Genomic DNA, 17,144 nt, shown 5'->3' with positions numbered 1-17,144 from the left:
CGGGCCATTTAGTGTCGTACTTTTCCTCGAGTGTATCATTACACTGCAGCTCCATCTGAATCTGCACAGGTGCAGTTCAGCAAAGTGCGCCGACTTGGTTCAACATTACTTGGCAACAGGGAAAGTGAGGCAAGTTGGACTGGTGCATTTGTGACAGCTTCACTTGAAATGCCTTCACCGCATCATACATGCCATGTCCATGAACTGACAGGTTTCCTTGCTGAGCTCAAAAACTCTATTGAGAATTTTTATCCCAACTCAGCTAACGGACCTCTGTATGATGAGGAATGTCGGCAAACTCTGAATCTATTTCCCACATAAAAGACTGAAATTGATTTCAGTCTTTTATGATGATTTAAACTTTTAGCTCAGATAAAATGTACGGTTTGCGTTACGGTGATCATTACATGCTCCATTTTTAGGACTTTACCACACAGCCTTTCCTGGTGCGTGATGCAGTGATATGCTGTTAACTCACCGGTTCAGTTCTCCTCCTGCATCTTTACTCGCATCCTGCTGACTAGTCCGCTTTTTTCACTGCACAACACCGGTGCTCCATCTGTTGTCAGTCCAACAAGTTTGTCCCAGGGCAATTTCACGTTGGTTATACTTTGACATACGTTTTAAAAAATATCTTTTCCTGTCGTTGTCCCGTGCATCGATTTGATGTCCAATATTTCCACTCCACGAATGAAGTGCGTTTTGTCTGGACACAAGACGTCGCACACCTTCATCATGCAGCTCTTCATAGTGGTACCGGGCTGATTTGGCTGTCTCCTCTGCTACAATAAAACTTGCTTTCACAACAGCTTCACTTTGTGATTTTGCTCTGGTGAAAAAAAGTCTGCTGAAATGTTAGATTCTTCTTTAGCTCTTCTACCTTCTGTAGTTTCTGCTCTGCATTTAGGTTTTTCAGCTTATCCTGATGTTTTGTCTCGTAGTGTTGTCTTAAATTAAATTCCTTAATTACAGCAACATTAGCTCCATAAATAAGACACACGGATTTACCAGCAATATCTGTAAACATATATTCAGTCACCCACCTGTGCTGAAAGGCTCTGTTTACAGAATCAACTTTTCTCTTCGCCATTGTGAGGGGCTAGCTTCGCAATAACAGAAGTTTGACTTGATTAACGCGGGAATGTTCCCAAGTAGCCTAGCGTTTGGCAAGGAAGCTGCAGCGCTGCGTTATGGGATCTGTTGTTTGTGTGTTATTAGCGCCTCATATCGCCGGGCCATGCATAACAATAATAATAAATCTATATAAAATGATCTCGCGGGACAGATGTGGCCCGCGGGCCTTTAAGTCTGTCTTTAAGTAGTCTTCAGGAATAGTTCTCCAGGCTTCTTGAAGGACATTCAAAGCTCTTCTTTGGATTTTTATGCCTTTTCTTCTTTTCTCTGCCAATCCATGACTGATAGGGTCCCACTTAAGGGTGGGCGGTATAAACGTTGTATAGTAAAAATGATATGAATTTGGCCAACGGTAGAGATTTTGACTATACCGCTCTACCGCGATAGCGCATTTTGATGATGTCATCAAGCTGCACCTGTTTTGGTCGAAAGTATCGCAGCGGCTGCAAGCAATATCCTCTGCAAATTATGCCGGGCGACAGTAATAGCGAAGAGACGAAGCACGTTTTGGAATATGAGAAAAGGCAATAACTAACCTCGTATTGTGGATGGATTACCTCAGTTCTTCTCCTGACTGAAGTTTGATCCGTTTACAACATCCTGCCATGCAATTGCATTTGTCCCTGACCACCAGAAACCCTTGCGTTAACTTTTATCGAGTGGAAAAAGTTTGGCATTCATCCTCCAGCTTCACTGTGTTTATGTTATGCTAGCATAGCTGTGTCGCTAGCGATCACGTAGCACATCATCATATACCAGCTAGTCCAACTTCAGTAACCCTAAAAAAGTCACTGCTGTGTAGTTTTCTGTCTTCATTTATGTTGGAAACGATGGCAGAGCTGTACGTTTTAATTTTTCAGAAATCTCTCAGGACATGCTTTATCATGTTTAGGTGGAAACTAGCTAGCTAACTTTCTGCTAGCTTCTAACTCTGTTAAATTTAATAAATTCTGTTTTCATGGAAGCCTGGATTTTATTAAAGATTAAAAAAAGAATTTAGACTGTTTTCCAGATGGTATTGCATGTTTGATCAAAATCTAACAGTACTTTTCTGAGATCTCCAGCAACAGTGACTGAAATCCAGCTTAAACCATGACAGAGCCTCCACCATGTTTTACAGATGGCTGTAGGCGCTCACTGTTGTACCTCTCTCCTGAACTTCTCTGTACATACTGATGAGAATACTAAGACCAGATCCATCACTCCATCAGACCTGTTTCCACTGATTTTCAGTCCAGTTCTTCTGTAATTTTTATACCTCAGCTTTTTCTCTCTGTTTCCCTTCCTTATGAATGGCCTCTTGACAGCCAGCCTTCCACTGAGACAATTTCTGATGAGGCTTCAGTGAACAGTAGATGATCAGCTGAAGGTCCAGATGGATCTCTTAGGTCCTGTGTCAGGTCTTTAATGGATTTGTTGCTGTTTCTTTAGGACATGACTTTCACATACTGTTTATCTGTTGCCGATAGGTCATGGTCACTGTTAAGTGGCTTAACACCAATGCTGAGTAACATTTTAATAATTTAAACTTTATAATAAAATAATAAAACTTGTTTATAAAATTTATAAAACTGGTGCTTCTGAATGTATGGAACAAGATCTGGTCTTTAGATTGCGACATTTGGGACGAGTGTAAAATTGATTTGGTTGCAGTTTTTAGAGAAGGCAGAGGTCCTTCATAAAAATTTAACACCCACACCCACAAACACATTGTAGTTTGCAGACAGTGCTCTCTGTTTTGCTTCTGTTGTCCCCAGGGAGGTGCTCTCCTCTGCACTCGTCTGAACCTTTGAAAAATTCATTTCCATCGCTCGCTCTGTGAACGTGGGCCTGCAGGAGGATGAGATTAGATGGGGTCACCATTTGCATCGTCATCCCTCTGTTGTCAGCTGGTCGTCTTAGCTGCAGGTCGACCTCACAGTTGTTGTGTTTGCTTGTTGTTGAGTGCTGGACCTGGAAGCATGATTGCAACTTTGCCTGGATTAAAGTCAGAAACAAATCCACTGACTCTCAGATATTCAGGCTCACATACAGCTTTGTGAACTGATGCCGAAGCTCTGTGCAAGTCTTCTAACAAAGTTTTTCTGGATCAGGTGAAGGAGCTGATGTTCTGATGTCAATAGTAGACTGGTTTATAGCTTACTTTGACAGAAAGCTTTAAAAGTACTGTGTATTTGTCTGTCAGAGCTTAGACCTCCAAGCACATGATTGCTATCATTGAATAAGCGTCCAAGAAGATGGTTGTATGTCCAAAAACCAGCTGTTAAGTCATCATAAATGGTAGAAATAAATTTAGTCATTTATCAATACACTTTAACGTGACAGGTCTTTACAACTGAAAACTATAGGCTGTATGTAAAAGATGGACATTGCCACTGTGATGTCACCCATGGGATTCTTGAATTTTTAAGTTTCAGTGTTACCATTTTATGTCCTGGTTATTTTCTGCCTATAAAAATATCAGGGTTTTTTACTGAACTTTATCGATATTTTGTAAATATCCATAGAAATTAAAACACATGGAAAAACATCCATAAAACATAATGTGGAAAAATCCTTCATTTTCAAACAGTACTTGTTGTACTTTCGGTACTTTTAAAGATGAAAATAAAAGATTAAAACTAAATACAAATAAAAAGTAATTAGCTTGGTAAGCAGCTAAACCAAAACCAGTACCAGTGTGTGGAATTTGGTACTGTTTCCGGTGCTTTGCTTCATTTGAAATAGTAAATTCAAAGTTTTCTCAAACAAAATAAGTCCATACTTCTCTGTGTTTTATTATTTATTTACAACATTTTGCTGTCAGACGATGTAAATGATGTAAGCATCAGTCTCCTGGTGTTTGTGTACTAAAATATTAAATAGTAAAAGTTATAAGAACTAGTCCATTTACCATTTACCTGCTAACATTTCAGACATATTGTCCGACATAACATGTTTGTTTAACATAAATAGCATGCTGATAAGAAATGTCAGCGTAACCATCATAAAACTTATAGAACTGCTTATCCAGCTACCTTACTAGTACCTATAAGTGATTTTCTACTTTATTTTGAGATTTGTTCGTACAAGACTCATTCACACAGACATTCTTTGAAGGGCCTAGTGTTGCCTGCATCGAGTTTTTGTTCAGGTTTGAGTCATCACATGGTCTCACTTTTTCTTCTTCTAACCCAGATGTGCTTGGGTGCCAAAATTGAATTTAGTGCAAATCGGTACTCAGTATTTTAGTTGGTACCGTAAAAGGTACAGAGTACTGCTTTCAACCCTACCGATACCTGATATTATTATAATAAAATACTACAATTTCACACAGTAAAATGCAACATTCTTGGGTGTTTTTCTAGTTTAATAAACATTTTGCTACAGCAAGCCAAATTATTCATCAGATGAGTCAATGATTCGAGCGTTTATTGAACCTTCTGACGAGTTAAACAAAAAACATTAAATCTTAGCTTTCATCATATTTGCTACATAACTTATCTCTACAATTTTGGGGGAGTATTTATTGTTTAACAATGTATTGTGCAATTTATTTAGGTTTTGGGGGGGCATCACACTGACTATAAAGAAATCTTAAAATCTGTATGTATCAGTTATGACACACTAAGCACTAAAGGGATATACTCTTGACATGCCTGGTAGTATGAAACACTCTAATACAATGAGAAGAGTGGGGTAAAGCGGCTACAAAATGTTTTAGAGCCAATATTTAGCAGCACAAGTTGAACTAACTTGCTAACTGACTGAAAGGCATTGGAGCAGTAAAGTGAGTGTAGATGCTACTGTATAAACAGCAGAAACAAGCATTTACTCACTTATGACCCTTGTCTTTTGTAGTCTTGTTTGGAAACTGAGGTGCAGGTAGAGCCAAGTGGACATTGGAGGAACTGCACCCTGGGAGGTTGCTAGACCTTGCTGGAAACTGAATATATTTTGGGTTTTCGACAAAATAAGACATCCAAGGGCCTCTTCATGAACTCCCTCAGTTACTGATGTGTTACTATGATAATATCGCATTCCTGTTTACTGTAACGTTTCTGTGCACATACTGCAGTGTCTATTCGAGTGAGGACCTCTTGAGGAAACCTCTGTGAATTTTCATCAACCTCTGTTTGCAAACACGTCACCTCTCCTCTTCCTCATGGTTGCCTCGGGGTGTTTTTTGTCCAATGGCTCCAAGTCATGACGTCAGGGTCCAAAAACCCCCTTCCACCCTGTCTCGCTCTTAATAATTGATGGTCGACAGTAGAGCTGGGCGATAGAACGATAACGATATGTATCGCGATATAAATTTTACTCGATAGAGAAATTAAGCTATCGCGATAGACCTCGCCGCTCTTGTCCTCTTAAAAAAAAAAAAGGTCAGCCAATCCAAATTAAGTAGCGCAGAGCCGAACCAATCACAGCCGCAGCGTCACGTCGCGTGACTTGTTACGTACAGCACAAGTGCCAAGCCGCACGTGTGTTTGTTTGGGAAGCAGCCAGCGGGTAATGGAGCCAGCGCGTAATGGAGGAAATGAGTGTGCCGACTAGAAAAATCAACCGAGCGTGACCGAAGGTTACCGAAGAGAAAACAGATGATGGTTCCAATGCCGGAGAGATTGTCGAACGGAAGAGCCATAGAAGTTCCGTAGTGTGAAGGTATTTCGGCTATTTCAAGTCTGACAAAAAACAGAGTAGCGTGCACTGTAAATTGTGCCGAAAGCAAGTCTGGAAATACAATAAACTGGTGCATGCGCTACGTCCACACGTACCCGGGTATTTTTGAAAACTCAGATTTTTCTATGCGTTTGCACCTTTCGTCCACACGTAAACGGCGTTTTTGGTCACTGAAAACGAAGATTTTTGAAAACTCCGTTTTTGCATTTACGTGTGGACTAGAAAAACGGAGAAAACGCAGCGTCAAAGGTGTGCGCATTTTTTGACGTCACACTGCGCCACGTTATTGTTTCGGTGAAATGAATTTCTACAATACTGTTACTGTTAATTCTACTCTCTGCAGTGTTTAAATGCTTACATATACACACAGTTACTGTCCGTCCACACATACGACTCGGTTCTGCTTCTATGCCCCAGCTTTGTTTACTTTTTCCCACCGAGGCTTCTAGACTTCTGATTGGCCAACATTTCTGCACGGTTAGGAATCTAGCGCCACCTGCTGCTTTGGCATGTTCATAGCAGCGTTTTCCTTCATTTCTGCCTTTATGTGTGGACGGGATTATTTTTTAAAACGAAAACGGAAAATCTCAGTTTTCAAAAATACCCGTGTACGTGTGGACGTAGCCTCAGTCTCTGACTGGAAGCGCTAATTCGTCATTCGGCTTTTGTCAGACTAAAGTAACTGTTAAAACTGTTTGAAAAGCTCAGCTATACAACAAGGAGAGATTGAGAATTTCCTTTTAGTTCTCAGTTTATTTGATATTGACAAAAGTTAGTCAGTTTTGTCTGTTCTTCTGTAAAACAAACTAAGATTTATTTTTAGAATTAATATTTTGTTTCTAAGTGGAATTGACAATTTAGTCTGTTTCATTTGTTCTATTTTGAAACTTAAACGCTTTAGCGGCTGCCTTTTGTGTAGTTTGCAATATTTGCCTTTATTTATCTGAAAAAGTCTCATGTTCCTTAAGTACATCTACCCTGTTGAACTTATTATGAGAAATAAATATTTAAATCAAAACAAGCTGCTGATTATTTCACATTTTACTTGTGAGCAACGGCACATTTAAATCTTACAAATATAGTTATTTGGCTTATATCGTGATAGATATCGTTATCGCCTGAAATGAAAAAAACATATCGTGATATGAAAAAATCTCATATCGCCCAGCTCTAGTCGACAGGCTTTATTTTGTGTCTGAGTCATCAGCAGACAAAGGTTTGGCTGCAGCTCACTAAGGAGTCACAGTTTGAATTAAAGGCCCAAAGCACAATGTTGTCATGCTAATTTAATCTAAGCAACTCTTTGCTGACAATACTAGAAGTATGTTAAAGGTTTAAAGTGGCTCCTATCCCTGTGAAGTGATTCTGGAAATATAACTCAGATAATAACCAGGAGGACCTCATTCAGCAGAGACTGCTGTTGTTTCCATCCAAAATCATAACTTGCTAATGGCTCTATGCCGAGGTTTGTGTTTGGTCATCATGCTGTGCGTTACCACCGAGGGCTGGTCAACATAGCCACTCCATTCGTGATATTAAAGAGGTACGATGGAGCGTTATTAAATCCCGCGGGGCGGGGTGTTACTACCAAGGGTGCCACAACCAGTTATTAGGTTTTTCACCCAGGACCAGGTAAATTAGGATATCCTTTCCCCGAATAAATGAAATCATCATTTAAAAATTGCATTTGTATTCAGTCAGGTTATTTTTTGTCTAATATTAAAAATTTGTTGCAAAAACTAAGAAATCAGCCATCATTGCTTTGGTTTATTTTCTAGCTAAAATTAGGCAACATTCACATACCTCATATGTGTTTTTCACAACAGCAGTCCTGCCTCCTCCACCCTCTATAATGGCAGTTCCTTCATGTAAAGTTCACACACTATTTGCAGTTCTGAGAATGTCTTTGAAGCAGACATTTTCCTGCTCTGTGCTGCATCTGAGGAACTACAACTGTGTTATGACACACTAAGCACTATCCCAGCCTGATTCTCCCAAAATGATCCAAAGTTCATGTGTAAAAACAGTGTTGCTCTCTCCCTCTTCACACCTTCATTTAAGGTGTTACTCCCTCTATGCTGTGTCCTGAAATCCCCCTCTGTCACTCTCTGTCTCTTTCTGTAAAGCTGTTATTCCCACTGGCCTTCCTGTCAAAATATCTTAAAACAAAGCTTCTGAAAACCCTCCGGCTTCTTCACTACGGGATGCAGCTGCAAAGGATAAATTCAAACGCAAAACATTTTTTTCCATTTTTGTTCCTGAATTACTCGGAGCTGGTTTACCCGGACCTTTGCTGGTCATCACTAACTTGTCCCCTTTGGTTCTGCAGTGGCATTGAAGAACCGGCTATCCAGTGGCACGAACAGGAGCAGTGATCACAACAATGCCAGCAAGACGACGGGAGCTACAGAGATCCAGATACCCGAGGGGGAGCTGCTTCTTCAGGTGGGTGAGAGCCAGACATGTTTTACCTGCTGACATCCATCTATTTTATTGCACTTTGCTCCAATAAAGCCCAGTTCAGGTTGTGGTATTTTCTTGAGAACGTGAAGACAATAACTCCCAATTTTACCAGTCTTGTAATGTTATAGAATTCTTCCAAAAAAAAATCCAGAAGCCTGGATTGTTGGGTTTTTCTCTGTATGTATTATTGTAGGGTCTACAATATAAAGTGCCTTGAGGCGACTGTTGTTGTGATTTGGCGCTATATAAATAAAATTGAATTGAATTGAATTGAAACCTGCACTCAGACTTCAGGTTTAAGCCTGAGTTCTCAGGCACACTTCTGAAGCTGCAGACCTAACCTGCTCTAGAGAAGATTATTTTAAAGATAAGATATCAAAATAGACAAAATAGCGTCACCATTCCCGGAAAACGCCTCAGACTTGGGTGCTCAGATGGCCTGAAGTTTTTAGAGATCATGTGAAGTTTATGTCTTTACAACATAGATTCTCCTTCATCGCGCAATTAAAAGCAAAACCAGTGTTATGGCCAACCTATCAGATGGAAAACAGCTGTTCCAAACTTTAGGAGCTACTGCCTAAAAGTTGGTCTGTGGATATGAAATTTAAAGGTGTAGAACAGCTAAATAGGCCCCAGTCACATGGAGTAAGTTCTCAGCAAATCAGCTACTTAAGCAGCTACTTAAGCAGGAGCCATGCAGAGTTCACAATGAATTCAAAATTTCAGTGGAATCAAATAAAAGGAAGAAAGAAAAGCATGATTGATGATAAGGGAACTTTTAAGGGTCACTTTTAAGTTGAGCCAAACCCTCTTGTGGTAAAATTTACACCTAAATTTATTCATAACCTTATCGATTCAGTACCAATACCATCGTTGGTATTGATATTTGGATCAATCCGGCCAACCTCTAAAACCATCTAATAACTGTAGAAGAAACAGATGTGTTTCTCAACATGGTTTTTAAAGCTCGACTAGTCTTTTTCACCGGTGTCACTGCTAACTGTGTGCCTCTGAGGCTCTCAGTTTGTGGCTTTTTTCGCTGCATCATGCAGAGAGTGTCCACACTTAGTGGTTTATAAGGTCAGTGGAAACCTTGTGATGGAGGAGAGGCTGCTCTGCACAGCAGGACGCGGAGACAAATGGCTTGTTTTCCTTGACTTACAGCGGTGACATCTCCCCTTTGAATGTGCACTCGAGAGTTTCACTTTGCCACAGTGAGCTGTTGTTTAACCGAACATGACTTCCATCTCACACTTTTGCTGTTATTACTCCCTACACTTGGTAAAGTTATTTAAAAAAATATATGTATATAAAAAATAGGGGGCTCAGGATACTTAAGGTGAACACAGACACTGAAAATTAATAATACTGCTCCATAACATCAACTTACCTCAGTGTTTCGGGAAAATTCGTAAATATTTCCAGGTCCAAAGGTTCCTTCACTTCCCAAAAGTAAACAAACACTCAGACACCACTAATAGCTAAAAATGGTCCAGGTATTTTTACCTCCAATAAAATGGTCAGTGTTAAAGTTTGACCAGAAGATTAACATCCAGACATCAATGAAAGAGAAGACGTACGAGATAGAACTTAGCACTAAAACAAAACACAGCATTTCTATAATGTTGGGCGTAAACAAAGACAGAAAACTAAATAACAGCGACTTTTGGAAAGTTAGTGAAGTTGGGCTAGTTTATATATAGTAGTGTGCTAGCTAGTGGCTAGCTACAGTGCTATGGTTAGGCTAACACAAGCACATTACCACAGGAAAGATGGAGGATGAGGGTTAAATTATTCTCAATAAAGGCTTTTGTTGAATGGCAGAATGGGCAGAGACAAATGCCCATTGCCACTATTGGGCGGGAAGAAGATGCCGAAAACAAACCGACCCGGTTAAATAAACACTGACTCACTGCACTGTCTTCTGGTCAAATTTGGTATTGCATGACAGCACAGTCCAGGCCTAGTGTGACTTGAACAGGATATCTTGTAAACACAACAAAGGATATAAAGTCATAGAAGTTGTTTCTTTACAATCTCTTTATAGATTTAGTTCATTTTGGGAAGTTTTACACTATTTTAAATAATTAATGATAAAATTAAAATACAGGAAAACATGTCTGGATGCTTTCAGTCATCCAGATCCTGGTGGTCTAAAGTGCTGGAGTCGAAGGCACCTGGACTTCGTTAAGTTTTAAAGATGTTTCTTTTTCGTTCACGTGACATGTGCGCCTTGCATTGTAGGTACGAGCGGCAGCAAAATCAAAACACTGCATCAAGCGCTAGCATTTCCAGCACCGGTAACCATTCATTGTGCTGTTTTAATCCCTACTTGCATTTTATTTGCCCCCAAAACAATCGTGGGGCGATCGTGGCTCAAGAGTTGGAAGTTCGCCTTGTAATCGGAAGGTTGCCGGTTGCTCGGTCGTTGTGTCCTTGGGCAAGACACTTCACCCGTTGCCTACTGGTGGTGGTCAGAGGGCCCGGTGGCACCAGTGTCCGGCAGCCTTGCCTCTGTCAGTGCGCCCCAGGGTGGCTGTGGCTACAATGTAGCTTGCCATCACCAGTGTGTGAATGTGTGTGTGAATGGGTGGATGACTGGATATGTAAAGCGCTTTGGGGTCCTTAGGGACTAGTAAAGCGCTATATAAATACAGGCCATTTACCATTTACCAAAACAGTTATGTACAAAACTAAGGAGAACACGGCAGGTCTGTACAAAGACAGACTTGACGAAAGGCAAAAAAAAAAGGTACGAGGAAAAAAATCAAAGGAGTGAAAAGGTTAGACCCATACGAGCAGTGGCGTCAGCCACACATTAAAATCCACTAAAATCGGAGCGGAGCAAAGAAAACCCGGCGGCGTCCCCGGACGTCCTGTCTGTCTCTTCGCTCCGGAGTACTGGAAGAGAGAGGGGGCAGTAACAGTCATTGTTCTTTCCAGTGAAAGAGATTTGTTGTAGCACGGTGTGGCTCGGGACTTACCCCGCAATCCAGGCCATCCATCGCCTCTTCGGGACTTCAGAAACATGACTTGAACATATTTCTTCCACGAAGGAATCCGACAAAAAACGATCTCTTTACCCGTCGGCTTCCCATGGCTATCATGCAGCCGGCTATGGCAGTTAATAATACAACAGCTTCTTGCCATTCTTTGTGTCTGTTTATCTCTGTGTGACTGTTGTCTTGTAATAGCCCGTGCACGCTAGCCTCTTTTACCTACAATCCTTTGTGGTTGTATCCCGGAAATAAGGTCACATTTTCGAACTCAATTCCCTATCCCAAGGACTGTCGCCTTGACGGGGGCCCAGACACTCTAGGACATGTCAGGGGATGTTTGTGAGTTGTTGCCCCACCCTGTAATCCCATGAATCATTAAGGTTACTGAGATTGAGGTGTGAATGTTAGTTAAATGGTCTTTTTTGGACTCTCAGGGACTGTGTTACAGGTGGCTGATAGCTGGCTGATAGTTGTGGACTATAACCTGAGGTCATTCCAGATGACTTCCTGTACTCTTTCCTCAAACCATCCACTTTCTTGTTCCAAAAAGCGTTATTCCAAGTGTTTGTCATAGTGACAATCCTGCTTTATGATCGCAAAGACTAAACTGTTGTTAGACACTTGTTAGTCCATCATGCCTGTCTTTTTGAATGCAAAAACAATTGATAAGATTATTGCAGAGAAGAGATTAAATGCACATTTAGCTGTTTTTCCTAATCCAAAGACATTTGATTGACTTCTCATTTATTGCATGCCAATCTTGACCATCCGGGACGGTGTCGCCTTATAAACCTATGAACTGTATTACAGTACCTTTATGTGGCTCCATAGAGTTGTGGTTAACATATTCACCTAAAAATATAATCAGTTTTAGAGCAGGAGGAGACACAAATTACTGTGAAAGCTGTGTAATTCCATCTGTTGTGGCGATTCTTTGCAAATAAGCAACTGAAAGGTGTTTAATGGTAAATACAGTAGTAGTAGGTGTAGGGGTGGGCGGTATAAATGGTATACGGTAGAAACGATATGAATTTGGCCAACGGTAGAGATTTTGACTATACCGCATGTTGATGATGTCATCAAGCTGTGCCTGTTTTGGTCTAAAGCATTGCAGCGGCTGCAAGCAATATCATCTGGAAATTATGCCGGGCAACAGTAATAGCAAAGAGATGAAGTACGTTTTGAAATATGAGGAAAGCCAAAAACTGAGCTTCTTCCACTTCCATACCATTGATTCATTAATGTCAAATTCTCTCGCAGCTGCTCTATTCCCTTGTTGTTGCAGTTATTAATGACTAACCTCGTATTGTGGATGGATTATCTCAGTTGTTCTCCTGACTGAAGTTTGATCCATTTACAGCATCCTGCCATGCGATTTGTCCCTAACCATCAGGAACCCTTGCGTTAACTTTTATCGAGTGGAAAAAAGTTTGGCATTCATCCTCCAGCTTCACTGCGTTAATGTTATGCTAACATAGCTGTGTCGCTAGCGATCACATAGCACATCATTATATACCAGCTAGTCCAACTTCAGCAACTCTATAAAAGTCACTGCTGTGTAGTTTTCTGTCTTCATTTATGTTGGAAGCGATGGCAGAGCTGTACGTTTAAATTTTTCAGAAATCTCTCAGTCAGAACATGCTTTATGATGTTTGGGTGGAAACTAGCAAGCTAACTTCCTGCTAGCTTCTAAATTCTGTTTTCACGGAAGCCTGATGTTAAACTTGATTGTTACACCTGATAAAGCAGGACGCTGATCATTTTATTAAAGATGAAAGTATTTAGACAGTTTTTAACTCTCAGTGATGGCGCAGTGTTCGTTTGACTTTGGGAGTGTTGTGGACAGAGTTTTGGACCCAGATTACTCTGCGAGGCTCCTGACTACAGTAGCCATAATGCTCCGACAATCTATCAAGCGGTGTGGCTTCGTAGCTTACGAAAGTCGTACTTAAACATTTTTTGACAGATTTTTGAGCACTGTGTACCACATAAAATCAGTTCGAGGTCAGTAAGCACAACCAGAATTCATAAGGCGCACCAGATTATAGGATTTGAAGTGCGCCTTATAGTGCAGAAGATACGGTATACAGAAGAAAAGAATATATCGCGATATATATCATTACCCAGGGCTCTAGACTAACTTTTTGCCATGGGCGTACCGGTACGTCTAACTTTAAAAAGTTAGGCGTACCGGCACAAAAGTTAGGTGCACACAAATTTTATAATAATTTATATAATATAATGTGTTTTTCTGGATACACTGTGCTTTTTCAGCATTCAAAGATTGATGACACCGTGTCAGAGCACTGGCTATGAATTTCAGAAGGATCAGGCCTTAACTTAACAGAAAAGTTAGCAATAGTTCTTTTCCTATTACAGCTACATCCACTTCTGTCGTGCCTAGGCTGCTCACTAGGGCTGGGTATCATCACTGATTTCTATAATCCATTCGATTCCGGTTTTCAAAGTCCCGATTCAATTCAACTTAGCCTCAGACAGTCAGAAATATTATAATTCTGATCATTTATCAATACTGACTTCATCAGAATTGTGAACATCACAGCAGATGCCTTTGAGTGAAAGTAACTGAGAATAAAACAGAAAAACATGAAGGAGATTTTCCTGGTCTGGCTTTTTATAGCAGATAACCTTAAAAATATTCTACAATGTTCTGCATATAAAGTTTAAATTTCTTCAGTATTGAACAACAGAAAAAATAGGCTTTCTTGTCCGAGGTCATTTAAGTGAAAAAAAGAAAAAGACAGCAGCCGACAGCGCTGTAAACAACGGTAGACTGGTGGGTAATAAGCGAATGAATAATACAGAAAACAGAGATTGGAGATGGGAAACTGTTCTTGGAGTACAGAGAGAGATAGAGAGAGAGCTGTACATGAAGTGTGATTTTAATAGTCATGGAAGCAAAACAGCAAAATTCATGACGACATTGATCAAATGTGAAGCGCAGCTTGCTGCTTCTTTTGCTGCTGGCTCGGTGAATTTTGGTTGGAGAGAGACAAAACCTGCAGCTCAGAATCAGCGCAAAAAGACGTAATCACAGCGCGGACCGGACGCATCAGAACCGCTAAGCTCCGACAGCGTGTCCGTCTACGGGCCGTCGGGTGAGAAAGCCGAGAAAGACAAAGTTGATTCTGATGCGTCGGTCCGTTCTGTGTTTACGTCTTTGTGTGGAATCCGTGTACCTGCTCTCATTTGCTGTTTGGTTGTTGTTGAAATGGTTTTGTGAGCTTTAATCTGAGAATCTGGCGTTTCTGGCAAAACACAGTTATATTTAAAAGTCGATTCAGGATTTAATTAATTGATATCGCTTTATTCAAGCTACTCACCTCCCACTTCCACCTGCACTTTCAACTGGACCACGGCCAATCAGAGAGGTCCCGCCCCTGACTATCTCTGATTGGTTTAGTCCACGACAGGGGCATAATGTGTGTCTGTTGTTGACCACAGAGAAGGTTGCAGATTTTTTTTTTTTTTTTTTTTTTTGCTACCCGAACATTTGGTCGCACAGGTGCAACCAAATTTTTTTTTTTTAGTCGCACCACTGAAAAATGTGGTCGCATTTGCGACCAAATTGGTCGCACTCTAGAGCCCTGTTACCGCACATGCTTCAAATTTAACCGCGATATGGAATTTAGGCCATATCGGCCAGCCCTTGGTAGGTGGCATCATGGCTCTTCTTTCCATTTTGTTTGTTTCATTTTCCAGTCGATTAAAGGATGATGTGAAACATAAACCTTCTTCTGCTAGCAAGTTCGGCAATGTAGTCCACACATTATATAACAGGACATACCTGAAATGTACCTCTTCAGTGTCAGCAAAACTTTTGATTCAGCAAAACAGCCGAAACTAGACCTCAAGAAAAGACAATGTTTGGAGGTCATTCTGGTAGATGGCTGACATTTTTATTCAGTGTCTTTGGTACTGGTATATAGCCCATAGAGGGCGCTCAGAATAAAAGTCTGAATTGACCAGTTATAAAATGCAGATAATTTTAGAGACAGACTTTAACACAGAGTTCACCGACCTCAATCTGTTTATTGATAAATGCATTGATCCCAAGGGCTCGGTGAGCAGCAGGAATGAAGAGGAAGGCTGAACCCTCCTGCCTTCAACTGCTCTCTTTTACAGACAGCAGTCCATGAATTATACAGATCCGGTGAGGGCATCTATTATTGAAGTGAAGACGAACAAAGTGTGTTGGTGGAAATAAACTAAAAGCATTTAAAGTATTCTTGGATGTTTCACAGTATAGCCCTGAATCTAACACACACACAGCCCAGTGCTGATTGTGTGTGCGGGAGCAGAGATAAAGAGGACTGACAGCCGACTCAGAGCACTCTGCACAGAACAGGAAGAGGAGAGGGTCGGATTAGACAAGGCGAAGCTTTAAATTCGTCTTTGAGGCTGGAGTAGACACACACACACACAGTTCTCCTGTGTTTTGTTGGCACTGCTTGCTGCCACTGGGTTGTCGTCTTTCAGGGAACGCACAAACATTTATAACACGAACACGCATGCAAACACACTCGGTCTCAGTCTCTGGAGACAGAGCCCGACCTGCAGACAGAAGAAGCTACTGTAAATATTTATACACAGAACATGTGTGCCACTCCACTGTGTACTGTGCGTGTGTGTGTGTTTGCACATTTTGCACAGATACAGATTTTATTCTGTTTAATATTTTAACATCTGTTTTTTTAACAGGTGTATTCTCCTCATTTCTCCTCATTCATAGCTCAAAATGATCCTTATTATTCGGAGCCTTTCAGTTCCTCTTCTGAAGCGAGCTTTTTTAGCTCCTCCCCTTTAAGCAAGTTTTCTTCTGATTGGCTGTCCCTCACAAACAGGCCCATTTGAACAGCAGGTGCATGGGACTTCTGTACCTGAGATGACGATATTAGGGATATCATATTAGGGACATGATCAAAAGTGGGTCAACGACCTTCTTGACTCCCACCAGGCCTCAGATACCTGATTAAAGAAGTCCAGTCACTTTTCTTTCCAAGCTCCTTAGATCACCATGACCTGGATGACTGAGAACCTCCACAGCCAGTAAGGAAATCTGCTCCCTATGACATCATAAAGAACCAAGATTAGAAAAACTAGGGGAGACTACGGCTGCTCAATTAATCGAATTTTAATCACGATTACGATCTGGGCTTTCAACGATCATTAAAAATGACTGAGCCGATTATTAGCCCCTCCTTCATTTATCCGCGACACATTAAAGGCCGGTCCGTGAAAATATTGTCGGGCATAAACCGGTCCGTGGCGCAAAAAAGGTTGGAGACCGCTGATTAAGAGGACCCAAGGGAAGCTCGGAAAGCTAAGCAGAAGTTATTTGGAGAGGAGAGTGACTGCTGTTGGTTGAAAAGAGAGGTAAAAAAAAAAAAAAACTTCAGTGGTGTTGCACACTATTTTATATTATTTTTTAAAGTCATTGTTAACCCTTTAAATCCGGTCAGAGCAGCACGCTCCGTTTTGTGTAACTATTTTTAAATCCCTGTAGAACCTGAACCGCGTAAGCTGGCGCAATAATTTGTTTGCATATGAAACCGGAGGAGTTGTACTTACAACTTATGCCATCAGCTTGTCCTCGGTCACGGTTTCGTTCCACATAAAGCTTTGCAAAAATTGCATAAAAAGCGCTTGCAGGAACAAAAACATAATATTCCAGAAACACGCTTTGCCGATCCGATCAGCTGTTCGTAACACTTCCCACATTGAAAAAGTCGTCAGCCCGAACTATCACATGTCCGCCATTTCCTGGCCGAAACCGGAAGTGATGTCATTTTTGCGGAAATGTAGTTTTCTACTTGTAGGCCTTAAAAACCTATACTGGTCATGTTTGACTTTTCTGAATAGTTT

At 40.9% G+C, this 17,144-nt stretch overlaps 1 protein-coding gene across 2 annotated transcripts in view; it reads left to right on the top strand.

Moving 5' to 3' along the window:
- ahr1b (aryl hydrocarbon receptor 1b) overlaps window positions 1–17,144 on the top strand; it is a 68,252-nt gene that overhangs the window by 16,714 nt on the left and 34,394 nt on the right. For both annotated transcript variants that reach the window (XM_086283780.1, XM_086283779.1), the window contains exon 3: window positions 8,126–8,241. In XM_086283780.1, coding sequence (XP_086139906.1) covers window positions 8,126–8,241 — 116 coding nt within the window. The remainder of the gene's footprint in view (window positions 1–8,125; window positions 8,242–17,144) is intronic.

Source organism: Aulonocara sp. 'chitande type north' Nkhata Bay, linkage group LG23 (assembly GCF_057382095.1).
Source record: "Aulonocara sp. 'chitande type north' Nkhata Bay isolate Kocher_YH1m ecotype deep benthic linkage group LG23, A_spYH_male_GT1.1, whole genome shotgun sequence".
Lineage (NCBI taxonomy): Eukaryota > Metazoa > Chordata > Actinopteri > Cichliformes > Cichlidae > Aulonocara > Aulonocara sp. 'chitande type north' Nkhata Bay.
The sequence above is the reverse complement of the archived record's forward strand: the minus strand, read 5'-3'. Positions and strand labels throughout refer to the sequence as shown.